The sequence below is a fragment of the Nannobrachium achirus genome (genome assembly GCF_963921795.1).
Source record: "Nannobrachium achirus genome assembly, chromosome: 9".
NCBI classification, from domain to species: Eukaryota; Metazoa; Chordata; class Actinopteri; order Myctophiformes; family Myctophidae; genus Nannobrachium; species Nannobrachium achirus.
The window spans coordinates 37,236,920-37,264,643 of record NC_137818.1 but is presented as its reverse complement, the minus strand read 5'-3'; the positions used below and the strand labels follow the sequence as shown (position 1 = coordinate 37,264,643).

At 42.2% G+C, this 27,724-nt stretch overlaps 2 protein-coding genes across 2 annotated transcripts in view; one reads left to right on the top strand and one right to left on the bottom strand.

The window, feature by feature from the left end:
* Positions 1 to 886: 886 nt before the first annotated feature.
* rsbn1 (round spermatid basic protein 1) lies at positions 887 to 10,515 on the top strand (the record flags this gene model as incomplete). Its single annotated transcript, XM_080732726.1, has 7 exons — positions 887 to 1,502; positions 1,805 to 2,463; positions 5,913 to 6,050; positions 6,467 to 6,612; positions 6,802 to 6,972; positions 7,093 to 7,201; positions 8,612 to 10,515. The coding sequence occupies 7 exons, from the start codon at positions 887 to 889 to the stop codon at positions 9,164 to 9,166; spliced, it is 2,394 nt and encodes a 797-aa protein (XP_080588852.1). The 3' UTR covers positions 9,167 to 10,515.
* A 2,768-nt stretch (positions 10,516 to 13,283) lies between these two features.
* ptpn22 (protein tyrosine phosphatase non-receptor type 22) overlaps positions 13,284 to 27,724 on the bottom strand; it is a 15,441-nt gene continuing 1,000 nt past the window's right edge. Inside the window, exons 2-27 of the mRNA XM_080733305.1 lie at positions 26,760 to 26,868; positions 26,389 to 26,465; positions 25,995 to 26,090; positions 25,774 to 25,812; positions 25,382 to 25,453; positions 25,032 to 25,091; positions 24,651 to 24,793; positions 23,078 to 23,144; positions 22,424 to 22,501; positions 22,222 to 22,305; positions 21,174 to 21,310; positions 20,503 to 21,074; positions 20,285 to 20,368; positions 19,840 to 19,959; positions 19,402 to 19,473; positions 19,143 to 19,264; positions 18,725 to 18,752; positions 18,511 to 18,624; positions 17,628 to 17,696; positions 16,777 to 16,901; positions 16,060 to 16,087; positions 15,416 to 15,478; positions 14,665 to 14,765; positions 14,495 to 14,525; positions 14,297 to 14,383; positions 13,284 to 14,181 (exon numbers count right to left, since the gene is read on the bottom strand). Coding sequence (XP_080589431.1) covers positions 14,120 to 14,181; positions 14,297 to 14,383; positions 14,495 to 14,525; positions 14,665 to 14,765; positions 15,416 to 15,478; positions 16,060 to 16,087; positions 16,777 to 16,901; positions 17,628 to 17,696; positions 18,511 to 18,624; positions 18,725 to 18,752; positions 19,143 to 19,264; positions 19,402 to 19,473; positions 19,840 to 19,959; positions 20,285 to 20,368; positions 20,503 to 21,074; positions 21,174 to 21,310; positions 22,222 to 22,305; positions 22,424 to 22,501; positions 23,078 to 23,144; positions 24,651 to 24,793; positions 25,032 to 25,091; positions 25,382 to 25,453; positions 25,774 to 25,812; positions 25,995 to 26,090; positions 26,389 to 26,465; positions 26,760 to 26,868 — 2,640 coding nt within the window. The 3' untranslated portion in view covers positions 13,284 to 14,119. The remainder of the gene's footprint in view (positions 14,182 to 14,296; positions 14,384 to 14,494; positions 14,526 to 14,664; positions 14,766 to 15,415; positions 15,479 to 16,059; positions 16,088 to 16,776; positions 16,902 to 17,627; positions 17,697 to 18,510; positions 18,625 to 18,724; positions 18,753 to 19,142; positions 19,265 to 19,401; positions 19,474 to 19,839; positions 19,960 to 20,284; positions 20,369 to 20,502; positions 21,075 to 21,173; positions 21,311 to 22,221; positions 22,306 to 22,423; positions 22,502 to 23,077; positions 23,145 to 24,650; positions 24,794 to 25,031; positions 25,092 to 25,381; positions 25,454 to 25,773; positions 25,813 to 25,994; positions 26,091 to 26,388; positions 26,466 to 26,759; positions 26,869 to 27,724) is intronic.

Sequence of the window (27,724 nt, the reverse complement as noted above, 5' to 3'; positions counted from 1 at the left end):
GCCTATGTTAGGATGGCTGAGCGGACGCATATAGACCTACCTGTCTCAGTCTGAAAGACCTCATGCTAATTTACTGTCTATCTTAATGTTTATGTGATGGGCTACTGTATTATTTACTGTTCCTGCCATCATATTGTCTCTGTGATACTGTGGCCTTGCATTGCTTCTACATAAAACGCCTGTTGATTTTCACATTGTAGTTGTAAATGTTTATAAATTGTACAGCAAATGTATAAATATTTGCCTTCATTCAGAAAAGAAAATATATGAATCCTCTGTAAATCGTTTCATTATTTTTTTAAGTATACAAGGGAAATGATATAACTGCGGGGAAAGGAAATAATCTCGATCGTCATGGCATAATGTTCATGCACTGATAAATAAACGTTTACTGAATAAACTGCTCTTGAGTTTCCTTGTATTTGTTACTTTTGTGAATTAATGAATTGATTAATTAATTGTTCAAATTCAACTGTATGATGTATTATTTATTAATGAATTATTATTTATGTAACCATATTAACAAAACAAATATGGTGCCTAAAATCCAGCTACCTACATGTGCCAAAAGCAGCTGCGAGTGCAGCTAAACATGTGGTGCGAAACCATAGTGCGTAACGGCCGTTCATTTTATTAACCATGACGTCAGCAGCTGTACGAGAGCTGGATGCGTGCAGGAATGCACGCACTCACTTTACACGAACTCCAACTCCCAGGTACACCCCACCATGGGTCACTATTGTACGCATGCGCAAACATAAATAAGGACGTTCTAAAACTACAAATAAAACGCAAATAAGACTACAATTGCTTGGCGACTTGCGCAGTAGGAATTTAGAGGCGTTCAGAGCCAGACCTTTAAATCGACTGTAGCCTACGTGCGAAGATGGCAGCTCAAGTCGACTTGGTCCGTGCGAACGTACAAGTGAAGATAGGGGACAGTCTAGACAAATTAGACAAATTAATCAAAGATAAGAAAAAGAAGAAGAAACGGGACCTGTCACCGCAAGCTGACAAGCGCGACAAAGACGCAAAGAAACTGAAGCTACATCACCACCACCATCATCATCACCACTATCTCCAACAACATGCCCAGCAGCAGCGGACGCACCAGCCGCATCAACAACAGCCGCAAAACCCCCAGCGTTGCAACAGCTCCGAGAGACCTGACATGATGCCTCACCTCAAAAAGCACCACCCGCACATCCAACACCACCGTCTCGCAGTCCCTCACGCAAACGGCATAAAGAGGGAGCTGCAACAGCAACCCGTCTCGGCTCATCCTCCGATGAAGGTGCCGCCGGACCGAGTCGTCCATAAGAAGCGAGCGGTGCCCCCCGCCGCGGCACCTGCTGCCCTCTTCACTTTCACCCCTCTCAAAGTGGTCAAGGCCAAGACACAGGAGTACAAAGAAAAGCATAGAGATGCAGATCTCAAACTCAAGCCAAAGAAGGAAAATACAGAGGCGAACGTGAAATGTGTGGAAATGAAGAAAAAGAAGGGTGAGCACTGAGATAATTCTTACAGTAGGCTACTTGGTATTACAGAAATGTAATTTTTATTACATTATGGGAGGTCAAGTGCATTTAAGACCTAGAATCAAAGCAAGTCCTGCTAAATGCATGCATACACTATGTTGTCAGATCTGGTTATTGATTATCAATACTGTACTGTACAGTACACTGTTTTTGTTTTGACCTGTTCTTGCATCGAATATATTACGATGATAGTGACTTGGGGTGTCTATTGCAGTTTCCTTTCCTCTCTCTGACTCAAAACCCCCTTTCTCTGTTCCTATACGCAGAGCCCAGGCCCCATGACGAAAATGTCAGGTCCCTCACTCTGGAGGAATACCTCCTGAAGAAGAAAAAGAAGAAGAGGAGGCATCGTGAGGATGAACACGGTGGCAAGAAGGCCCGGCGCGTGCACCACAAGGAAGTGCAAACTGTGTGCGCCGGGCCGGGAGCAGATCTCGCCCTCGCCATTTGCCCTGACCCCACTAGGTCAGGTGGCATGAAACAGGAGGGACAACTTGGCACTGGCACTGTTGGCCGCCACTCCTACCTCCACACACCCAAAGTGGGACACGCCCCCTTCCTCTCCCACCAGGACCACAACATTCGTAGCTCCTGCCTACAGACGGGCACCTGGCACGGGCGCTTCATACACGAGGAGAGGCAGGCCAATGGTGGGGCATTGGTTCTGCATGCCTATTCTGACAGGTTGGCCTGCCTGAGGCCTGCAGACTTGGAGTCCTTTGCCCGGCAATTCCTGGAGCTGGCTTTCGCAGAGAAACCCAGAGGTGCAGCTCGCTATGCCCTTGCAGTGGTGCATGGGGCAGCCTCCTACCTGCCAGACTTCCTGGACTACTTTGCCTTCAACTTCCCCAACACGCCGGTCAAAATGGAGCACCTGGGCAAGAAGGACATTGAGACCACCACTATTGCAAACTTCCACTCTCAGGTATGGTATGTGAAGGAAGTCATCATCTATAGACGAATCCACAAAGCGCTGCCCTGTAGTTGTGGTTTTGCAGTGCCAAGCGGTACCGCTTGACAATGCAGTTATGATCGCAGCTCTGTGGATTCGGCTATAGGCCACAGCACAGCTTGATGTCAGTGACAGCAATGAGATACTTAAGTAGTGGGGCCGAAATCCCCAAGATCAGGTTCATAGAGTGCCATTCCGTTGTTATTTAACTGTCAGAATCCGGGCCTCATACACCAACCTTTCTTAAGACATTTCTCACTTACACAGTTTTCACAAAGAGTCTGACATTCACCACTGTTTTCTTGCTCAGATTTGTTCTTAGGTCAGAACACAAATAGTCTGACATTCACCACTGTTTTGTTCTTAGGTAAGAACAAAATCTACACACACTTTGTGTCTCAATAGGGAACTGCTGTCGGTCCTCAAATTATTGTCACACAAAAATATCCATGAATTCAACTCTCCATGGGGCGATAGAAAATTAGTTATTTTTTTGGATGAACATGACATCACTTCAGTGACCTTGTGGTTAGTGTCCACCCTAAGATTGGAAGGTCGGGGTTCGATTCCCCAGCCGTGTCATACCAAAGACTATAAAAATGGGACCCAATGCCTTCCTGCTTGGCACTCGCCGCATTAGGGGTTAGATTGGGGGTAAGTCCCTGTTTACAATGGGCACACACACTTTCAAACGTGGAGAGATTTGTAGACCTTGGCCTAGGTCCACACAATACAGACTTTTTAATGTTCCAGTCAACAACATTTTTAAAGGTCATGATAAATAAGTGTAGCAGAGTGACTCACTGCCTCAGCCTGATGGCCTCAAAAGTCTAGTATCTCCCCCAATCCGCAGGTATGGTCTACATAATGCTGATGCTCACACAAGCATGCATGTCTATTGACTCGGGCTCAGTCCAAAGTACATCACCTCTTAATTCTCTCACACTGTGCAGGTGCCAAGTTCTCCCTGGTCACCTATAGCAGCTGTAAAGTCACTTTTGGGAGAGAGAGGCTCGAGATGTTCTCTTTGACTCTGTGGCTTCATATTGCAACCGTAGGTCGCAGTTTACCATCAGAACCGTCACAGCTTGTCTGTAGACGTCCATCCGTCCGGACGTGTACACTTTTGTAAGGTCTATGGGTTTGCCACTCTGACATCATGCTCTGTCACTGATGTCAGGGGAACCACTCTAACAGAATGGGTTTGCCGCTCTGACATCATGCTCTGACTTCACCGTGATGTCAGGAATCCCTTTTATGCACATATATGGAGTTCCCTGATGTCATCAATATTAAGCCCATATCTAACAGGACTTCATATGGGAATGCCCATATATGGAGGCCACATCGGCCACATACTACACCAGCTCTCTGGGTGATTTATGAGGATTTAATTGTCAATTGTATTGAGTGCTGCACTTAAATCAATAAGGACCAGAACAGATACATTATTTGCTTCACGCCAAGTCTAAGATCACTATCCTAGTGATTATTTTCGGCAGTGAAGCCAAGGAAACACTGGTAGTTTGGAACTGTACTTAAGTAGGCCTACTTAGGATTTTGATACCATCACTTTTGTACTTTTACTCAAGTGAATTTTGAATTCCAGACTTGTAACGGAGAAGTACAAAATGTGAATACTTTTTCCACCACTGGTAGAAACACCCGTTCTCTCTCCATTTTCTGCCCCTCTGGTGCTGGCTGGAGGGACCTGGAGCTGGTGCTCACTGCTCACTGGACGTCCAGCCAGTGTGCAGCAGCCAGCGAGGGCCAGTCAGATATGTATCCGCCCTGCAAAGCTCATTTCGGCCACAAACTTTTTCATGTCAAGGACCTCCAATATTTACAAGCGACTTCGGCGCTAGCCATTAGAGAGAATGAATTGACTTTTATAGAACCAAAATAATACAGGTGGTTCATTCCCACAATAACAATGGGCTCTCGCCAGTTCTGGATGCCTGACACAGTGGCCATAGTAAAAAATCAGAGATCATTACTAGAACATTTTTTGTTCTAATGGTAACGATTTTATTGTTGAACATTTTTGCAAAGTTGGTGGAAGAGGCTTGGCTAAGAATGTGGCAGGGGCACAGTCTATCAATAGTGGAAACCTGCATTCTAGAATTGCAGTTATTTTCCCTGAGATGATTTTAGAAGAATAAGCCCTTATTGCAGTGCATACAGTTTATTTATTATTATTTATAGGTAAATACAGTGGATCTCCATCTTGTTTCAGCTGCTTTAGAAGCCAAGGCCTCTTGTCTTCATGTGTCTTATCAACCAACGCTTATTGTTTTATTGTATCTATTTTGTGGTTGTTAATTTTGTTAGGAGAATGCTTTGCACGTTTATAATCATTATTTATGTTTTTGTTCATTTCTGTCATTCCATTTGGTCATTTGGTTTCATGTGTAGGTGAATTGGTTTCAAATTATTGGCGACAGGGCTAGTCCCCTCCTTTTCTGTTGTATGATGTTGAGCTTTGTTGAGCTTACAGTATATGCTGTAAACACTGCAAATAAACCCTGTTTCTTGTATTAAGAAGTGAACTTATGAGGGCACTCTCTGTGAGTCTTCAACCCGCTGGTCATTGCCCTATTCATGTCCAACTAGGTTTCAGTTAAGTGCATAAAATCAAGCTTATATTTAACTATTTAAAGATTACCTGTTGGCAAGAGATCTATCATTGAACAACAGAGTTTATTGTACTAGTAACAGAGCGTGGCTGAAAGGGAATAGATTATCAAGTTAGAAAGAGTTGCAAGTCACAACAAGTATAGGAAGAGTTAAATCACTGAAATTGGTGTAACACGTAACAATATTACTTCTATTGTGTAACAAAGCAATATTAAGTGCTGCTTTTAAATTTGGGCAATACAACATTTACTGGTATCTAGCACGACTACTCTGCAGTCAGGAGGTAAAGTGGCCATCTGGGAATCTTTAGGTCCCTGGTTTGATCCCCAGCTCCTCCAGACTTTGTGTTGAGGTGTCCCTAAGAAATAACCATTGTCCCTGAGCAGCAGGATGGGTCAAATTCAAATCAGAGAAGTAATTTCCTCTCTGGGATTATTACAAATACCTTATATTTTCACAAATTCATGTACACAAGTGAGTAGTATTGACTACATTATTATATTTCCTTTACTATTTATTGTACAAGAACTATCTGAAATACATACGTGTTTGTGTGCACAAGGGCATGTGTGAGGGTGTGATCTTTTGTCAGATGTAAGAAGCTCCAATGAATAAAGGTTAGGAATGGGAACCACACTCAGACTTTTCAAATGGAGGTCTGTGGCCAAATATATATTAATTTGGAGGTCCTTGACATTAAAAGGTTTGAGAAACACTGGCTCAGCAGAAGTAGCCATAAAACACAGAGGTCTCTGGAAGCTGACTTCTTTCTATTCTGTGGGCAGGTGAGCCGTACCTACTGTTCAGGGACATACCGGGCCGGACCCATGAGGCAGATCAGCCTGGTCGGTGCTTTGGCGGAGGAGGTGGGCGACTTTTTCCCAGAGTTCCTGGACATGCTGGAGGAGTCACCTTTTCTGAAGGTAAGTCTTTTTACCATGTCTCTAATGATGGGCTGCTGGAAGTATCATGATGAAGGGCCCTACTGTAGATATCAGCTAGGCCACCAGTGCTGGCCACCAGGGGGCACTGAGGATCAATGGCAAAGGAGAGGGGTGAGCCGAGCCTGGTTCTGCAATGCATTTTGAGCTTGTCTTGGTAATTCTTTTCATTTTGCAATAGGGGGAGCCGCAGCCAGAGAGGCTATGGCTATTTGGAGGTCTTTGGCACAGAAGATTTAGGAATCTCTGAGATGGCAATGGCCAATGATATACCAAAATCTCACAGCTCTGTGTGTGTGTGTGTGTGTGTGCGTGTACGTGTGCGTGTGCGCGCGCGCGTGTGTGTGTGTGTGTGTGTGTGTGTGTGTGTGTGTGTGTGTGTGTGTGTGCATGCTCAGAATACTCTTCCATGGGGAAGTATGTCGAGCCTAAAGCTGGACTGTCGCTCTCAAAGTGATGATGGACCCATCATGTGGGTCCGGCCGGGGGAGCAAATGATACCCACTGCAGACTATGCGCCCATGTCTCCCTTCAAACGACGCAGGTACAGTTCTAAAGAATCAGCTTTTTTTTCTGTGAAGGATTGTAAAAACACATACAGATATAGAATGGTGCTGTGTAACAGCAGTGTTTGACGTTTGCCTCAAGTTTGACCGGTCAGTTCTACCATAGACCTTCCAGTTAGGAAGCATCATCAAAGGCCTCTCCCTCTAACTCAACTCTTTCAACTAAGGTCCATGAACGATAGCAAAAATCTCCACTACCTGCCGAGGGCCAGTGAACCCAGAGAGGTTCTCTTTGAGGACCGGACCAAGGCCCACGCCGACCACGTAGGTCAGAGCTTCGACTGGCAGAGCACCGCTGCTGTAGGCGTGCTTAAGGCAGTGCAGTTTGGAGAACGCCTGTGAGTCTCGAACCATACATTAAAGAAAAGTCACTGCAGAGATTCCCAGTGACAGTGATGAGGATTGATTTGAGTGATGTGCGTGCGAGTAACATGACTTATCTTCTTTTCCCCTGACAGGAGCGACCGACCACGGATAACCAAAGACGTAGTGTGTTTCCATGCTGAAGACTTCAATAATGTGGTACAGAGGTTGCAGCTGGATATCTATGAGCCCCCAGTGTCTCAGGTAATTCAGCCATAAACTATACTGTACTTTAAGGCCCTGTCACACCAAGGCAACATCTGCTGAAAAGCTGTCCTTGAGTGTCAGTAAGTGACCAACAATCGCCCGTAGTTATTCTAGTGTGTGCCGTGTTGCTGCTGATAGTTGTACATTACCGTGGCATTCACCTGACTTGGATTATGAATGCAGGCTACTGCCATCTAATTTGTATGGAATAATTTCCTCTGATTCAGGTTCATAGCATACTGTATGTGCAAGTTGGATATCAGCTGACCGCCAGCTGCTGTCTTTGCAGTGTGTTCAGCAGAGAATTTACCAAAGACCCGAGGCAACGCAAATCAGTCTGATCAGTTTTCAATTAAAAGGGCAGTTATTTATATAGCCAGGCTGTAGGTTAATTTACCACAAAAAATAAATAATACTTTAAGAAAGAATTACAGAGACATTTACAAAATTACAGTATTGTGCTCTTTTGTAAAATGTAATGCTTTTTCTTATGTATGTAATGTGTTTTGTGTGGATCCCAGTAAGGGCTCGAACACACTGTACGATTTTGCGTGGTCGGCGAGTCATCAAATCGTTAGAGTATTTCACACTGCACGAGTGACTTTCTTGAAATCGTCTCGTGGTTTTCGCCGACAAGATTGATCACAGACAGATCACCGACAAGGGGTCACACACTGCCAGATATTTCACCAGGATGCACCCCCAATATGCTGCGTGCATGCGTGCGTGCGTGCGTGCGTGCGACACACACACACACACACACACACACACACACACACACACACACACACACACACACACACACACACACACACCAGCCATGCTGCTGCCTGCTGTGTGGTTTTATCAACATATTGTGAGATGTGTTTTGTTTATATTGCTATGAAACAGTATCTATATTATTATGATGAAAGTCATGAAACAGACTATTATTTAACAGCAATATTACTAGTGATCTATACGCTGGACCACTGCATAATAATGCCTTCTCCACCGTGCGTCTCCATTTGACACAGAGAGTGAGAGCGAGAGAGAGAGAGAGAGCGAGAGAGAGACAGAGAGAGAGAGAGAGAGAGAGAGAGAGAGCGCGAGCGCACACTAGTCTAGGGATGCGCTGTGACAGAGTGAAAGAGCCAAATCAAAGCTGCTAGATTATATATCTAGAAACGCTCGGGAAGCTGTTGGCGAGCGCTGGAATCGCGCATGGATCTTCTCGCAGTGCTTTTCACACACAGCGAGTAAAACCCCAGCGAGCAAAGCCCGATCTTGCGGCAGATCGTCGTTTTTGTCGGCGACAGCATAATCGACTCAAAATGTCGGGCAGTGTGTTCGAGCCCTAAGACTAGCTGATTGCCATGGCATGAGCTAATGGGGATCCTTTTCAAATGAATACAAATCTCCTCACAGTGTGTTCAGTGGGTAGACGACGCCAAACTCAACCAGCTGAGGAGGGAGGGCATCCGCTATGTCCGTGTTCAGCTCTGCGATGATGACATCTACTTCATCCCCAGGAACGTCATCCACCAGTTCAAGACCGTGTCCGCTGTCTGTAGCCTGGCCTGGCATATCCGCCTCAAACAGTATCACCCAGAGGAGGAGGAGGAGGAGGAGGAGGAGGAAGAACCGAGGCCTGACGACAGCGACCCCATCTCGGGCCGAGTCTCGTCCAGGCTCAACGCCGCCGTAGCACCCTTTGCCCACCCGCAGGCGGGCAACACCAAAGGAAGAGTGGCTGAGACGGAGGAGCCGGTGTTCCGGAGGCCAGCCACTCCTCCCCGGGTGCCTCAGCCCGCAACTCCTCGGCCCTCCATGTCTGCTCACTTGGCCCCACCTTACCAGGAGCTTCAGTCTCCACTAGCACCAGCCCAGTCTGCATGCACAGCTCCCACTTTAGAGTATAGCCTTCCACAAGGCCTCATTCATCCTGGACCCCACCTGCCCTCCATTCATCGTCATGTATAGTGCTCACCATAATGTACAGATTTACATGAACCTTCTCTCTGTTTGTGTATATCTATTTATCTGTCTCATTGACACTCCTGCAGTGGTATAGGAGCTTATTTAAGAATAATTTATTTATGTTAGACTGACGTACGACTGCAGATGTCAGTGTCAAACGGGAAGCACCATTTAGCTTCCTCTTATTATTCAGATTGGGACTAACAAATCTGCTGTTAGTTTTTTTTTTCCCTCAGCCAAAGTGAATAATTTCAATGGAATATATAATAGTTTTGATATTATATTTGGTAGCACCTAGACTGGAATTCTCAGCTGTCTTTTGCTGTCAAAGCTGATGGTGTGTTCCACCTGTAAATCTTGTAAAGTACTTGTTTATTTATATTCGAGAGATGCAACCCCACATGTTAAAGAGACAAGATTTGTGTTTATATTCTAAACTCAGCAACTTTTATGGTGAAATTATTTCAAGGAACCAGAAACGAGGTGTCCATGGCGGCTAGTTTGTTCCCACTTAACATGGATAGTGGGGGATTGTTTACATGTTTGATACATCAGTCTAATCTTTGAGATAATGCGTACAGTCTCATTAGTTGATGAATGATAGGTGTGGCAACCCGTCTAACCCTACAGTAAATACAATATACACATTTTTCTTAGATGATGACATTGATTGAATATAAAAGGCAACGTGGACTTTATTTTACCACATTCCAAATCCCATATGTGACCGGCACACTTGGACTTCTTCAATTTTAAAGAATTTACAGAAAACTAATTGTTGTTTATAGCCTTGGACTAAGGCAACAGAGTCTCCTTTGCTCTTTGGATTTTAAATATATTTTTGGGGTCTTTTTCTGCCTTTTATTTATTTGTGTATAGTGTATGTGTATAATGTGTATAGTGGAGATGGACAGGAAAGTGAGGAAACGGGGAGAAAGAGATGGCGAGAGACATGCAGAAAAGATTGTCAGGCTACATTAGAGCCCAAGTGCCACTCTTTGCATTTTGGGATGAAACTTCAAGCAGTTTTCCAATTATGTATATTTTATGTATGTTTTATTTTTTTGCTCTTATTTAAATGCCATTTTCTACAGTGTCCATTTTCTTACTGTCATTTTTGCTTTTGATATTCTATTTATTTTCTTGAGCTAAACATTTGAAAACAGGTTTATAACCGCTTACGGATATTTGGAGGTTTGGACTGAATCACAGGAGCATAATGAGGAAGGAAGGAATTCACAGCTATGACATTGCACTTTGCAATAATTGCCTGCGTTTATCTCTCTTTGTGACAGATACAGAATTTGTCCTTACAATGTTGGAATGTAAATATTGGTATACTGTACCTGTGAAAGTAAGTGATATTGTTTTGTTAAAATGATGATTAAATAGCTCTATATTTCCATTGTAATGATTGCTAGAGTTGTCCCTGTCTCTCCAGGTCTTCAGTGGACAGATAATACAATCTCCTATCAGGAGAGGGAACTCATACAGGATAAAGGGTTAACACGTGAATATGGAAGTGATGAAACGTAAACATTAGCGGTCACATTTGGAACTCTCACACTATAAAATATAACCTGACAAATGTGTTCCGTCTCCTAAATGGATGAAACTGGGTGTCCCTCCGAAAATGTATTTTCTGTTTAAAGAAGTGGACACAGGGACACTCCTGTTGTTGAGCAAATTATACGCTATCGGCTATAGCAATATAGAGTATTCTAAACCAGTAATCGGGAGATAAGCGACCGTAGGTGGCTTATCTCCACAAATAGGCCAAAAAATTTGTTTTTCCAAAATCTTCCTGATCCATGTTGATGACATGAGTGTAGACATGCTGTGTAGTGATATTTGTGATTTTCGGGCAAAAACTGTAGGAGCAGTGTCCAAAAATGTGTTTTAAAAATCGGCCTGAAGGTGGCGCTAGAATAGGGCCATGTGAGAAATGAGGGGTGGGGTCTCCGCGTTGCCTTGGCGGACGAATAGGTACCGGCCCCGGCTCTCCCGGACGCTCCTAGCCCGAGTTACGGCATTTTATGTGCGCTGCAGTGGCAGGGGGTCCTCCACTGGGGGCGCCACCACTTTTGCATCCGTTCTGGAGCACCAGGAGTCGGTGGTCCCCGGGAATTCCCCGTGAGCAGCCCCGTTGGGGAGGTCATTTGGTCATTTTTGCACATTTGCTCATTTTTTACATCTGGGGGTCCCCCAGGGACCTGGGGGTCCCTAGGGCTCCGGGGGTCCTTGGAGGTTGTAGTTTGGCAGGCAAGGAGTGTGTGTGTAAAATCTGGCATGGATCGGGTCAACGGGTGCGGAGATATAAGCAGGGAAAAAGTGTGACGTGTGACGTGTGAGCACATTTGGTCATTTTTTACATCTGGGGGTCCCCCAGGGACCTGGGGGTCCCTGGGGCTCCGGGGGTCCTTGGAGGTTGTAGTTTGGCAGTCAAGGAGTGTGTGTGCAAAATCTGGCATGGATCGGGTCAACGGTTGCGGAGATATGAGCAGGGCAAAAGTGTGACTGACGGACTGACTGACTGACAGACAGACAGCCCGTGGAGGTTTTGGTAGTAAATGCGACCTACGGTCGCAATAATAGAGCTTTAACTTTGTAACACAAAACTTTGTTCTTACCAAAAAATATCACTTACACCACCTTTACGTCATACTGTAGGCTTACGTATTCCCATTTCTTATTCAAAGCAGTGCCACTGGTTTTAAGAATGAAGGCACTATCATAGAAAGGATTGCTACTGCTGTAATCACTTTTCTTTGCATAACTGTGAGGTGGGACATCTGGTGTAATGTTGTGGAGGCCCCCTGAAGCTTTAGATTGTTCCCTTTACTGTACAACAAACATTAAGTGAATAACTTAACAGATGTTTATAATGGTGACACCATCTGTTCCAATGGATGATATTACATTGACCACAGTCGCCTGGGTGAAATTCTGTTTAGAATGTCACATTTATTTTTCACCCAAGTTCTTGCAGGGGCTTTTTATTGTCTCCGCCAGGCCGAAGGCATGGGGAGACTGTTTTGCACCCTGTCCATCCGTCCGTGCTGTTACCAGCTATTGGCCCGATCACAGTTGTCAATATTCAGAACCTCTGCCCCACATTTTTCACATGGGCCTGTTCTAGCTCCACCATGAGGCCGATTTTTGTCATACTCATTCTTTGACGGTACTCCTACAGTCATGTGATCGACATGGATCTGTTCGATTTTCCATATATCATCCTGATTGGCAAAGATTGGCTTCCAAAGTTTGCAGGATTGGTCCTGCTTCTAGGATTGCCACTGCTTCTAGTTTCCATTCTGTAGTTTGTTGATGCTCAGAGAGGGAGGTAGCCATGTGACATTGCCTTTGCCCCACCATTGAGTGTGTCTTAGTGCCTTGTATACAGTTGGGCTCATTCAGAACAGTGGGGTTTAAATGTGTTGTCAGTGGGATGTCACCATGGGTTTATGTAGCTCTGGACCAGAGCTAGGGTATATGTTGACTGACGATGATAGAGGAATATTATGTTGCTCTCATCGCACTTTGGGATTTCTACTTATATGCTTCACCTGGAAGACGAGAATTATCTGTGAAAGCGTTTGCCTTTCACAAATACGTATGATTATTTCCATCCATTTGGTAGACCGTTAAATGTCATAGGATCTTGTTAACTTTTTGAATTTGTCTAAAAATAAATGGGCAGCTACAGTCCGGTCAAATCTGCCTTTTGTCACATTATGTTGTGGTGTACTGTACTTTGCCTTTCCATCAGGGCATGCTCTGTGTTGTAGAACCACTAATTGCTGTTGTTGACGTTTGTACTGAGACATTTTTAATACGTTTTAATAGCAGTATAATAATAGGATTGTTTGAGCAGACAGACAGCCAGGCAAAACGTTTTAATGAATTTTGTTTCAAGTGTGATTCAGTCTTCTTATGTAGAGAAAAACAACAAAAATAGGAATGCATAGACTTTCTGTATTTTTTTTAAATAAATAATACCTTTTGTGTGTATCCAGTGTTTTATACGTCATTATGTGTGACATCATTCACTTTGTTTTGGACATTCATTTTCTAAACTTTGTACTTGCAAGTTATAGAACAGAAACAATGAAAGGCACGCACGGTCCATAGACATAAATAAAAAGCAGCATCAGTTGGTTGTTCCATGCCATTAGAACAAATGCACACATACTCCAGTTTGCACAGCAGTCTAAGTTTGACAATATGACCTTTGGTCATTAACGAGAAGTGTAAAAAAAAAGTTTGAAAAAAGTTTGTTCATATACCTTGTCATACAACCATGTTTTGTCAAACATAGCAGTTCTACAAGCTCACAATGTGTCACATCTGTGATGTGTTGTGAGCTTGTAGATCAGCTATTTTTGCCTTACATGACACCACACACATACATTAAGCATACCAGCTTAGGGTGCACAATTGGCTAAATTATTCTAAAGAAGGTCACTTATTAATTGTCCATTCAAGCCATTGGTTCACATGTGCAGTATTGTCCCCCTTGATGTCATGTCATGTCATGTCATGTCATGTCATGTCATGTCATGTCATGTCATGTCATGTCATTCAATGAGGCTCTGATTAAGAATTACAATCAAGTTGATATTCAAAATACATCAGAGAGCTGTGGGCAATCCTACAATTAACTGTTGCTGTGCAAGCTCATTTAAGCTTCATCACATGGTCCTGAGAGAGAGAGAGAGAGAGAGAGAGAGAGAGAGAGAGAGAGAGAGAGAGGGGGGGTCCTGAGAGAGCGAGAGAGAGAGAGAGAGAGGGTCCTGAGAGAGAGAGAGAGAGAGAGAGAGAGCGAGCGCATTCAACTCTTATCTTGCCTTCTTTCATCATATCCTTCGGCACCATTTCTTCAACATGTGCATGTCCATTGGAGCAAAAAGTACCATGTACTGTATCTTTCTGGATTTACAGCATTTGTGTACCAGATTACACCCAGGTCTCAGGATGACTTCTGGGGCCCTTTGGCTTCCCGAAACGATTCCCGAATCCTGAAAAAGAGATACAAAATGTTTTTAGCACACTTTAGCTCGCTTCTCCACGGAAAGATATGAAAAGGCATATCCCCTCATACATGTAAATGTTAGAATAATGTTAATTGCCCACCAAACTTGAAAAATGATGAGATGGCCCCATAAGATGAAGATGGAGTTGGTACAGAGAGAGAAGGTGGTAGTGGTGGGGCGGTTTTAGCTGGAAAAAAAAGTTACCGGTACATAATTGTTCATGTTAAATGTATTAGGGGAAGCAGTGCATTTATTCAGCATCTATCGTTTCAAAAGCAAGGTGCTGTACATTACTTACGTTTTGGTTTGTGCCTAAAAAACCTTAAACTCTGCAATGGAAAGGAAAAAAAAAATATTCAGGTTTGACATCACAAATGTTATTAGTCATGCACAGCAAAATCACGAGTGTCAATTTGAGAGTACAAACATGGGTCCTTGGGGATCCATTTTATGTAGCTTCCGTGTTACCTTTGTTCTAGACATGCCATTCTTCCCATTGCTCCTGTCAGATGTGTCCAGATTTGTTAGGGAGGAGCTGTAGTTCGCATTGAACTGTTGTTCCACTTGTGCTGAAAGAAACAATTACGTTATGAACCGCTTCTTGTTTTCTGAATATGAGATATGAGGTGCTATACGCCTTTATGCTCTGTGTTGGGGAAGTTACTACTATTTGTAAAACATAATGTATGACATCACTTCAAATTACAAAATAATAACTTAAGTGAGATTACTTTCTGTTACAATTAATATATTATATTGGTCAGATTTTATGACTACTGTGTGCATGTTCAGAGAGAGAGATAGAGAGAGAACCAGGTGCTCATCGGAAAATATGAGTAGTAAAAACAAGTCTAATGGTGCTCTTGGATCGACGGGATCAAGTCATCAAAAAGAAAAAAGTGATCCAGGCACTCAGGTTTAAAAAGGAGGAACAACTTTATTTCATTGTGTTAAAAAGCCGACATGTTTCGACCAGAAACTGGTCATCATCAGGGCATGTACTGATGATGACCTCCTTTTTAAACCTGAGTGCCTGGATCACTTTTTTGTTTTTGATACTGTGTGCATGTGTTTAAGAAGAATGGGTGGCCACACGTCTCATTAACATGATTGTCGAACCTCATTTAAAGTAAGTGCAAATAACTGTGTTATCTGTTTTAATGTGCTAAGGGGTCTTATTGTCAGTTGTAATCATAGAGTTATAAAGGTTGTAACTCACCACTTCCCCCTGCAGCTATGACCACAGAGGGTGGAGCTAGTTGCTGAACTGGAGTGAGGGGCTCTGCAGAGGAAATGAAATGAATATTATTTACCCCTACTGTACGTTCATTCACATTAACCACAGACAACGTCTGACATTTAATATCTTTCACGGTTCTGTCTTGTTATTGACGCCAATTCATATGAGGAGCACAGCTATAGCATGTTTATAACCTGCCATAGAGTGCCATATACCGGTACACTCTTCATGTTTTCCCAATAATATACTGTAACCCACATTATTGCACATTCAGTCGCATGATCACACATTTCAGTGGTGTCTTACACAGTGACACACAGGTGCAGTAGTGCCAATGATAACAACTATTCAAGATACTAGTCTAGAGCTGGGTTGGATGCAGATCCCAATTTTGGATAGTCCTAGACAACCAATTGCTGATATTTTGACCAAGAAAGTGCAAAATATTAGACTGATTAAAGTTTGTATTTGAGAACATTTAACTTGTAAGTGAATACATCAATTATATTTGGGGGGGGGGGGTCCTCAACTTTGTAGCAGCAGCTATGGAACTGATGGAGAGTAATAATGTACAACAACCTTTGTAGAGGCGTAGTCTGCCACAAGTGAAAAAAGAAGCTTACCTTCTGTTGAACTTTTAGCTCGAACACTCTGCAGGAACATATGAAAGAAAGCGTGTGTTATTGAGGGGTCTGTGACTCACAGCTTGAATCACAAGGTAAACCATCATTGCTTTTTATAGCTCAAGCTTGGATCACCAGGGCCCTCTGAAAATAATTACCTACTTATTAGATAACTTTCAACACCGTGTCCTTATTTAAAAAAAAATCCAACCATTCACTAAGCTGTTGAATTTGCATTATATAATATGCATCCAAGCAATAGCTTGTTTTATCTCTTTTTTTTTAGCGGCCAATGCCGGCCATTCGTCAAAATTCATGGACAAGAAAAGATTGATGAATCAGACTCTGTGGAATGTGGAAAGTATAGGCTATACTCATAAGTACAAAATATATACGGAAATTAGCTTAGTGAATGAGGCCCAATATCTTCAAAAATAGCACCTCTACAAACTCAAAACTCATCACATTGCTTGTAGATCTTCTATTTTCGCTATTCGTCAGATGAAGTATATGCTGTATAGAGCTTAACCATAAACCCTACACCTACAGTATACTTTTTTGTATGTCAATCAGAGAAAATAGGCAATCCAAAACAGGTCGCGACTCTAGCCTACTAGTTATACTTATAAGCTTGCATATCTGCAATATGTAACCAAATGTCCGCATATTATAACATTCCCGGAATAGGGTTTCGAATAATAGAATACTCTATTTTACCTTGCTCCTGTTCATGACAAATGTGTTGAGCTGAGAGGTTCCTGACCACTCTGAGGAAGTACCTATCCTTGCAGAGGTGTTTGTGGCCTCAGAGGTCTGCAGGCTTGCGACAGAGTTCTCACCAGCTAGCAAACAAAGCACAATGGTGTCAAGCTCAACGAAGTTGTAAAGTAAGAGTTTGTTGTTGAGATGATTAAGACCTGGAACGCATCTGTGTCGCGTTAGACTTGAACCGCTTTAACCATTATTTCATGTGTTTGAGAAACAGCAATCTTGAAAATGTGTGCAAGTCTTTGAATATTTTGACCCGATTATACAAATGTCTTCTAAATCCTCCTTCTAAATCAGTGGTTCTCAATTGTTTTCATGTCAAGGACCCCCAGAATTACATGTATTTGGTGGCGGACCCCCCCATCTCAAAATAGGACCCACAGAAGCAGAGATTTGAGTTACAAAAGTTTGCTTTGAAAAATGCATATTCAAAGATTTGCACAGCACTCGGTGCCGCACTGTGATCTTGTATATCTGCTATTTTTCAAAAGCTAAAGTATTAAATAATTCCAGGTCTTAATAGGGTAGCTACATACATACATACTGTCTATCGTCACTGTCAGGTAGAAACCTTGTATGTCAAAAAACATTTCTTTTCTATAGCGGATCTACAAGCTCACAACGTGTTACATCGCAACGTGTTGTGAGCTTGTAGCCTAGATCTTCTGTTTTTGCTACTTTCGTGTGACACTGTTGGATGATGAAGTAAGGGCATACATTTACGTGAAAAACAAAACAAAACATTCAAAGAGTAGAAACACAGAGATACAAGGTTTCTTGTATTTACATAGTCAACTCACCCTCCTCAGCAACCAGGATGAAAGACTCTGGCGTTCTCTCAGGAAGTGGCGGGGTGGGACTCATGCAGGCTGCCCAGAACACACACAATCAGCAGTGTGATTTATTTGACATCTTTACCTCAATTTAAAATACAGTGGGTTGTATATGTACAGTAAGTACACGTTTTGCACATTTGTATATCCCTGCTGTCAGGCAGAAACCTCCATGTTTCAACTTTTTCTTTTCTTTTTTCGAAAAAATTAATGCCCTACTAATTAATGCATTGTTGTACAAAACTTGTGAAAATTGCCAACAATCTCACAACACTCAAGCTTGTAGATCTGCTATTTCCACAAAGAAAAATGTGTTTAAGGTAGGGTAAGTGATTTCCTTTAAGTTTCAGTTTCATATAGGTGACAGGCGGGGGCCTTCCTCCAATCATGATCAAGTGGGGCCTTGGTGTGCGTAAGGCCCGCCCCCACTCAACCATGATTGGAGGAAGGCCCCACTCTATCATGATTGGAGGAAAACTTGTCTCCTCCACCAAAACTGAAAGTGCTTTTTTCTCCTCACAGGGGATAAGGCCAAATATGCAACAACAATATGTAGGCCTGATGGGCGAGAATTAATGACGATATTAGTTGTCGCGTGGAAACCTTGTATGCCCAAAACCGTTCGTTTTGTATTTATCATTTTCAAAATGATTTCACACCGCGAGGAGTTGTGTGCTTGTAGATCTGCTATTTTCACTAGTCTTGTATGATAAAGCAGGGATTTACTTTACAAAAAAAACATACAAATTTGAAACTTGGGTTTGAGGTTTTTTCCCGACAGTGACGATATCCATTATTATCAATGGTTGTAGAGTATGTATGGCAATTCAATAAAGCCACTGGGTATCACCTTGAGGTGTTAGTGGCGGGGTCTCTGGGTACAGTGCTGGAGGAGGAGGGGAGGGGGGAGTTATCGTGGGATGTGAAGCAAGGGCTGGAAATGTTCCAGGTGTTGGAGCTGCCACTGGGGAAATAGAAGGCAGGAGTAAATATTGGTCATCCATTTTTATTTTGTATTGATTGGTATGCTAAGTCTCCATCATTGGCATGATGTAAGAAGTTACCTGTGAAGGATGTTTTTATTCTCAAGCTCTGAAACAGAGAACATACCATACGTTAGCTGTTGTTACATATCTTTTCTCAAGTGATAATTCTGTCAATCACAGTCAAATGACTTGAGCTGTCTGATAGAAATGACAAATGGCATAGTATTTTCTACCCATTATGCACACACCTGCCCCAGGTATATGTTCTAGTTAATCTGAGAAGTAGAAGGCAGCCAGCCAGCAACTTTTCACATTAATTTACCTCACCCAGTCAGAGCAACAGACGTTGGTCCTCTTTCTTAATGCTGAGAGAATGACATTTATTGAGTGCTGGCTGGCTTCTTCTCATGATATTGTTGGGTTAAGCACCTTGAGACCATTATTTCATTTAGAGTGTTGGGGTCATTCTCCTTTCTCCCATGTTCCAGTTACCCACCTTACTCCTCATCGATGTTTTATTCTGCGGGGCTGCATCAGTGAAAGATTTGCCAGACCATTCTGAAGATGTTCCTATTCTTTGTGCTGCTGTCCAAACTGGGATCCTCTGTTCCACAGAAGCTGAACGGCAAGGAAGAAAGAGAGGTTCAATATAATTTAAAATCCAAGCAGGTTAATCATCTTTAAAAAATAAAATATGAATCATGAATTGTTAATAGCTAACTTTTAAAAGTTAAGTTGAGTTATATTTGCCCCACCTTCATTAACAGCCAACTCAAAGGATTCAGGGGTTCTCTCTGGAAGTGGAGGGACAGGTGAAGGGGGGCTCCCTAGAAGTGAATATGAAGTTTCATTTACATTTTATTCTGAGAGTGTACAAATGTAACAAAGGGTGCGTTCGGATATATAGCACTGAGCACACTGGCCAATACAAAACAATACATGACTACGCTCCCGGTACACGTATCTGATTCTGAATACACCCCAAATGGGCCATTAGGCTCCATTTGTTCAAAAGGATACATTAACACAGGCTTTTACTGTGTCGGGGCAAAAAACGGTATACTGTTTAATCATTTAAAAAGATAGGTTACGCATATAGTTGACAAAAGATAATGGCAGGCAATAAGTCCAAATCATTATCATATTCAGGGAGTTTATTATTCATATACCTTTTTCATATCACTTGCACTCACCTACAATCTCTGTGGGGCCCTCAGCAGTAACACTGGGTGGCATAATGACCTTTAACTTCTCACGGGGATCTGTCCCCTCTGCGACACTCAAACACAGCTTCTTGTCAGGTCCCAGAGTCACTAATTACATTCACAAGTAGCAATGTTAAATCAAAACTGCATAAAGGAGCTGGCCCAATAAAGCATGTTACAGCGTTTATTGTGCTATAGCTTCAACAGATTTTAATAACCACGTTAACACCTATTTTGGCATAAAAGATTATAACATTTTGCTAAAATACATAAATAGCAGAAATACAAATTCACACTATATCGCATCACAAATTGCAGATTGTCCATTTATGTTGTATGTACAATGAAGTATATTATATGCCTTAAGTTCCAAATTTGTGAAAGGGGAAGTCTCACAATAGAACAGTGGCAAAGTAGTTTGATAGTAACAAACCTGCATCAAATGCCAGTACGTAGGATTCAGCAGTCCGCACAGGTAAGGGCGGAGGTGTATACTCATCTGAAGGAGTTACTGTTCCTACAAAAAAAGAAATATATATATATATATATTTATAGAAATAAACACCTCCAAATATATTTTTCTGTATGAACTATACCTTCGAACCTACAGCTTCATATTAATGTTTGAGAGTGTTTAGTGTCGCTGTTTACCTGAGGCAGCAGGAGATTCAAGCTCAAGAGTCTGGTCATTCAGAGCTAGGCTGGGTATGGAGACGACACAGTCAGGAGTCAACTGGCTATCCAGAACGATCTCCTCTAGAATGATCTCCTCTACAGAACCTTCAGATGTCTGCTCTGACAGGGGGGAACTCATTGGCGAGTCAAAGTAGGGGTCCTCCACCGTTAGACAGATCACTGGCGCAGGGGGAATGGGAGGTTTTAGCAGTGGCATGACATCATTGTCCTCATCATTGTCCTCCATCCACTCCAGGACATCAGGGGCTGGCTGGCTGGCATGCCCTAGGGTGGGTGAGGTTCTGGTGGGATCGCTCAGAATGAGACCCCCCATGAGGTCTTGGTTATAGGAGGGTGAAGCCTCTGGAAGGGTCCGCAAGTGACATTGTCTTTGTAGTTCCCTCTGTTTGTCCCTGGAGGTCAAGGCGACAAGGATGTCAGAAGGCGAGGGTATGGCTGTCTGTGTCAAAACCTCACCCTCCTCTGACAACTCTGGAATGACCATGGGTAATGCATAATGGGGTATCTGCCCCTTGGCTACAGGAAACCTAGAGGTAGTTAAGAAAATATTAATCAAACGTGAATCCTTAACTTGAAAGTGGTTAAAAGTCCATTATATTATTTAAAGCAATGCAAGTAATGTTCACCTTTGCTGAGCTTCTGCATCTATGAGATGTGATTCTGATCTTGGATCCAAGAAATATTCTAATTCTTCCTCACTCTCACTCAGGTCAGAGAGCATATAGTGCCTAGCTGAAGAGGCAGGAGATGGAACCTCTGCAACCTGGACAATTCAACATAGGATAATACCAACCTTTTTAATAAGGGAATCAATTAAGTAAGTAGAATATTGTTTGTTTGCTTTTGTGCCAAATAAATATAAGATATTACAACTCACATTAAACACACAACATTTGAAAGCGTCACTAAACTGGGAGTATAATACAAGTGTCTTAGTTGCACTGAGCAGAACAGTAACCTTGTAGAGACATGTCCAGTTAGATTATTCATTTCCTGACACTGACACCCCATATACAATCTGATTCAGCATTCCACATTCTCGGCCCACAGTATGTTGTTCCTCTGTTCAGTCTGAGGCTTACAGTTTACTGCTATCAAAGAAAATCAGAAGTGCAACTGCATTTTTTATGCTGATGTTTTTGTATGTCAGTTGTATTAGTATTAGTATGTTCCTATCGGTTTCATTTTTTACACTGTAAAATTAAAGCTGCAATCCGGAACTTATTTGAATCAATCTCTAAGGTAGTAATACAATATGGCAGTTATCTGCAGTGGCTGGAGGTAGTCTCCATGCATTCTATTTTTATTTTTTTATTTTAGCTTTTTACCCCCTTTTCTCCAAATGTTTAGTCATTACGCCAATGAATTCCTCCCCACACATATTTGTTAGTTGTCACTGCTGTTGTATTCTACCGACTCATCTGTCAGTGAGGAGCCCCCACTGGAAGAACATAGAGCCTTTGTCCTATTCCTCCCGCCCAACACTCCCTGCTAACAGGTTCCCAGCCAGAATATGTGCAGTGACCAATAACACCCTCCCTGCCTGGCTTAATTCCCTCCCATGAATACGAGCCATCGGGAGAGGCCATACATTTTTTATATTTTTTTATATTAAGCTTTAACACTTGTGTATTAGTGTAGGCCAGTTTTATTGGTTTGGTTCTGTGTGCTCACCTCTGTTCTGTTGACTTGTGCATCCAACTGCAAATATCTCTCAAATAGGACCTTGATGGTTCTGTAGACTAGTGCATATTGTTCCTGAGGTTAGAAGGCAAATATCCAGCATAAAAAAAACAGGTGCAGGACAAACTGATCAAAGACAGGTAAAAAGAAAATGCACACTTGATGATAAACGTGGATGATAATAAAAAGCCACCTTGGTTTGAACCAGAGATTGCCTCTGTGTTCGCATCTCTTTAACCAGGTCATAAATGCTGAAGTCCTCAGGCATCATCTGAAACCAGACAAACAAAGTGTCAACCACCACACTTCCTATCTCATCGTAAATGTTCTTATTGAGTTGCTGTTTGGTTAAATAAGAAATGCAAAATATCACAATTAGGGGTGGGATGCGATAAAAAAAAATCTGATTAATTACAGGCTTTGTAATTAATTAATCGCAATTAATCGCTTAGTAATATTTGACCCGAGATTTTTTTTTTTCCAAGTAAAACACATTTTGGTGTATGAGTGAATCAACAAGTGAGTTTTTTAAATCTAAATTTCGCATCCACTGGGCCAAGCAAAGCGCTCTGATCGGCTACTTCTCCCTTGGCGTTTGTTGTCTCTTCTTGGTTGGTGCATCGCTATGATCGGTATGCCCGAAACTGAAGGTTCTGTGGTGCAAAAACTAAGTGCGATTAAAATGTGTTAATTTTTTTAATCACGTAAATTTTCTGTAATTAATTAATCGCAATTAATCAGTTAAAGTCCCAGCCCAAATCACAATACACAGTAAAATCCTTAGTTAATTTAAGTGTGACAGCACAGTACAAATGGAAACAATTGGCCCCATTAAGGAATATCTGACCTGATCCTTCAAAAGGTTCCAAGTAAAGTCGATGGCACACAGAGCTCCTGTTCGACCACAGCCAGCACTGGAATCAAAATCACACATTAAGCACTGGTCCATTCAGTTCCTTAATAACTTACAACAACTAGTATTATTAATGCATTGCATAATCCTTGATACTACTCCACATTTGTTATTCGTATTGCTTGTATATTCAACTTATTTTATTTAGCAAAGTTGTACCTGCAGGCCTTTCAATAAATATGTCTGTCTCTGTTTCAAGACTTCATCATCTTTTATGGATGAAAGGTAAATATTTGTATAACTTGACGAGGTTGTAACCTAAAAATATTTGTTTTAATCAACCCCTCCTATGTGACAACAGACTATAGCGGACAAATCTTTCAGTTTTACATCGAATGTAACATTTGCACTTGCAAGGTGCACCGTTGCTCAAATCCGTACCAAACTTGGCACAAACTCTGTTCAGGGGTCTGTCACCAGGCGCCACAGGGCACCGTCAGCGGCCACAGAGCACCGTCAGGGGCCGATGGGAATCATAGGTGCACCGTTGCTCCAATCCACACAAAAAAGTAATCGATAGAATAATCGCTAATCGATAGATGCAGGCTTGCAGCCATAGTGCTGCAGCAGATAATTTCCAGGCCTCATGACAATCAGAAATATCACATAATGCAGCTGTAAGGTCAAGTGTGTGAGGAGCTAAGAGTCATACTCAGCATAATTTGTAATAGCAGTCTACAGAAGATGACTTTCCCGGATGTGTGGTGATACTGTACATGCTTGTGTGCCTCTAGCTGAACATTCCGTTCCTGCTACCTCATCCTTTGAACAGGTGTGGGCATTGGGATCATATGACAGGCTTTGATGCTAATGTGAATAGTCACCACATTATTCTGCCATTCATTTCATGTAAATCAAAATGAATAGTGAGCAAAGTACACTGGCCAGCCCAGAAGGTGGTGTGTACACAGTAGAATCCACAGTGCTGAACTGTTCATTTAAGTCTGAGAACGCCACAATGGACAGGTGCTCATCCCTAATGGTGTCTTTTTGTTTTGTGGTTATATTTTTTTACAGTGTAGATCTTGCAAACCATGTTGTGCAACTTTCTAGATGTAGATTAAGCCTCTGATTAGCCTTCATTTTCAAGTTTGACTCAAGACAGTGAACGCATCAGCAGAGTGACAGTCAGCCACAATTATAGAAACAGATCAGACACTATGACAGGAAATGCCCCATGCGCTTTCAGGCCTGGTGGGCTGCTGCTTGTCCAACCCACAAACACTTCCTGTGTGTGTGTCTGTTTGTCTGAGAACATGCTCTGGTTGCCCACATACAGTGCTGCAATGTTTCTTCACTGCCTGGAGAACAGTCTGCAAACTATCAAACAAATGTATTTTCAACATTTCTAATGTTAGTCATTACTCTCAGATGTGCCCAAACAGAACTAAACGCATTAGACCTCTGATATTGAGGTATGTTCGTTTGGAAGAGGCGAGGTCCATGTGTCAATGCTGTAACAGAACAACACAACCCCTCTTAGACTCTTAGTCAAATGAATGCTGACCTGCAGTGGATGCATATGGGTACTTCGTCATGGGGCTGATAGGAACGCATTTCCTGCAGGAGTTCCAGTATGGGAGGGATGGAGTCAGGAACACCATGGTCTGGCCAGTTGATATAGTGCAGCTGATGTAAAGTACGGCTACACTGAAACAAAAACAAAGGTTGAGGAATAACCGTAATAGTAGCTTTTAAGTATCATTTACTAATATCACAGGTACATCTAGAGTCTTTTCTTTTCTAGCACCAAGAGTTTCTATGATGAAAGCGTCTGCCTGTTGTGGTTGCTAACAACACATAAACTGATAATCTTATGTTATTTCTCCAACGAGAACTATCCTGACATCAACATTCACAATAAGAGTTCAGTATAAACACAACTTACACTGTTATAGGTCACACATAGTGTCCTTGTCAGATAGTCTCCTTTAATTTCCTCATGTTCCTGCACGTGAATAGACAGCAGTGCAGTTTTAGCCGGTGTACCAACTATGTAAAAATGGACATGACATGGTACATGTATTTCTAAAGCATGAGCATGAGCATTATTTTATGAAACTTTTGATTTGCTGTAGAGATGTGAGTAAAGCATTAGTCAGCAGGCAAGATGTATGAACATTGACCTATAGTACACTAGTTGTGAACTGTCCTCACTGCGTAAGTTAACTTGAGTAATAGTGTATGGCGGTATCAGGAACAAGTTCAAATAGGAAGTCAGTAAACGGACACACTCACCCAGGAAATTGAAAATGGCTCGCAGACAAATGGCTCCTCTCGTCTCTCCGGCCAATATCGCTCACACTTTTTCTGTAAACGAGCGTTTGAGACAATCATCTTTTGATCAAATAAAAATGGAACCGCAAGATCCTCAATCCTTAATTTCGAGAGAAAGAAATCACAATTAACGACTTGAAGCCTAGCATCCCTATTCTGGAGGGAATATTAGCTTGTAAACTTGTAGGTCTTTTATTTTCAGCAAAGAGATTTGGTGTAGAGAGGGAAACAAGAGCAGACCAAGTACAGAGTCAAGTCAGGTTTACAAAGTGTAGAGGGTTTTAATTGTTAAAGATTTACTTTTATACTTTTGCAGTTAAGATTGTAGATGTACATTTAAGGAATGACCTTACCCTGCCCATCTCAAACTCACGGCAGGCAATCACTATGACCTGGGAAAGAACAAACAAACAAAAACAAAACTCTTATCAGAGCATCCCTACAGTATTTGCAAAGGAGAGAGAGAGAGAGAGAGAGAGAGAGAGAGAGAGAGAGAGAGCGCAAGAGAGAGAGAGAGCGCAAGAGAACGCAAGATAGAGAGCGTGAGAGCGAGCAACGAGCATGAAGGTCTTACCTCTATGTTGTACTCCCAAATCATCCTCCAGAAGTCCTTTACTGTGTGGGCCAAAGGACCTTGAGTGGCAATGTAGGCATTGGACCCTGTAACTCCCTTTACACAACATACAGTAGAGAACAGATTCTGAATGTATTGTCATCATACTGTGGTACAACAAAATTAAGCACATAGAATGGAGGAATTCTCTTTTGCAAATTTTTATACAGTAGATTATCACTCAGCCCGGTTTCCATATTGTTGTTCTTACTTCATATAGTCTATGAAATAAGAAAAAATGGCCAACATTTGAATATGGTTTTACTGTATAAGGTCCAAACATCTAAAAGGGCGAGAGGCAATGACACAATTCCAACATTCACATGCTAGAACATGAATTGTACCATGGAATTACCTTGATGAAATTAGCATTGATGTAATCTGTGTCATTTTTTGAGATAGTGAGGTTGAGCTTCACTCGGCTGTGGTCAACTAGAGCAGAGAGGGAGGCATACAGGTTACAACATGCGTCTTTTTTATATGCTGGTAATTTTAAACCTCTGTAAGTACCAACTGGATAGGAAAGTACACTGTAATAAGCACATGAAAGAAGTGCTATAAAATAATATTATAAACAATTGCAGTACACTATATGTAAATAATATTTGACCTGCATTTGGCCTGATCACATTATACAGCTAAAACTGCATGGTGCACGGATCCATTTTTACATTTTCAGAATGAAATGAACAGTAACACTAAAGTGTGTTGACGGGCGGCTCTTACAGGGGAGAATGTCCTTGTATCTGTTCTTCTTGATGTTGTCCTGCGCTTCTGCTACCTTGGTGGCGTATGTCTTGTCCGTCTTGTACTTAGTTGACTGCCTCCTGAGCCTCTGCAAATATAGAATTTCCAAATCACTGAATTTTCTGTCCCATTTCATCTGAAAACAATTGATTCTATGGCATCTCAATGTTAATATGAACATTCACCAGGTCTACCTCGTCTGTGACAGCAACTATAGACATTATTGCAAAATGATGTGGCAGGTTACAGTTACTTCGGGTTATGTTGTGTCACTGACTTGACTTGGTGTTTCTGAGAGTAAAGACTAATATTCAGATAAGGATCACAGTGCATTTGTTCAACAGGGATATAGGGTTATGGTGATGTGAAAAGTGCGATACCATAGAATGTGGAACTATCAGTATAATTAAAGTATCTGCGGCTTTACAACCCACAGATACTCTGGCAACTTACTATAGCGTCATAGACTTTCCCACGGCTACTTTTACACCATCTAGTACTCTGTCACCTTGTGAACCGCTTGACACTATTGCAGTGGGTCTTGCTCAGGTTTAGATAACCAGTCGAGTCATTTATAGTACATTAAGTGGAAGAAACAGTACACTACCAATATAGTCATGGTAGCTGTGACTATGTAACTTACAGTAAGTGACTCTTTAGAACTGCACTACCAGTTTTCTTCCTATCGCCAAAATAAAAGTCTGGGTTTCCGAGGCTACACTACCAGTTACTAATTAGGCTCAAAGGGTCATGACACGTATGCTGGTAAACTGTCATGGTGGCAAACTTGGAGGATCTCCACACTGGCCCAATGAGTGAGAGTGGCACTCAAAATAAAGTCACGGCACTTCTTTGCCTATTTTCACAAAACACTGGCCTTTTTGTTCAGAGCCCCGTTCTCACAGTCCTGACACAGTCGGTTAAAAGGCCTAGTACACCATCTG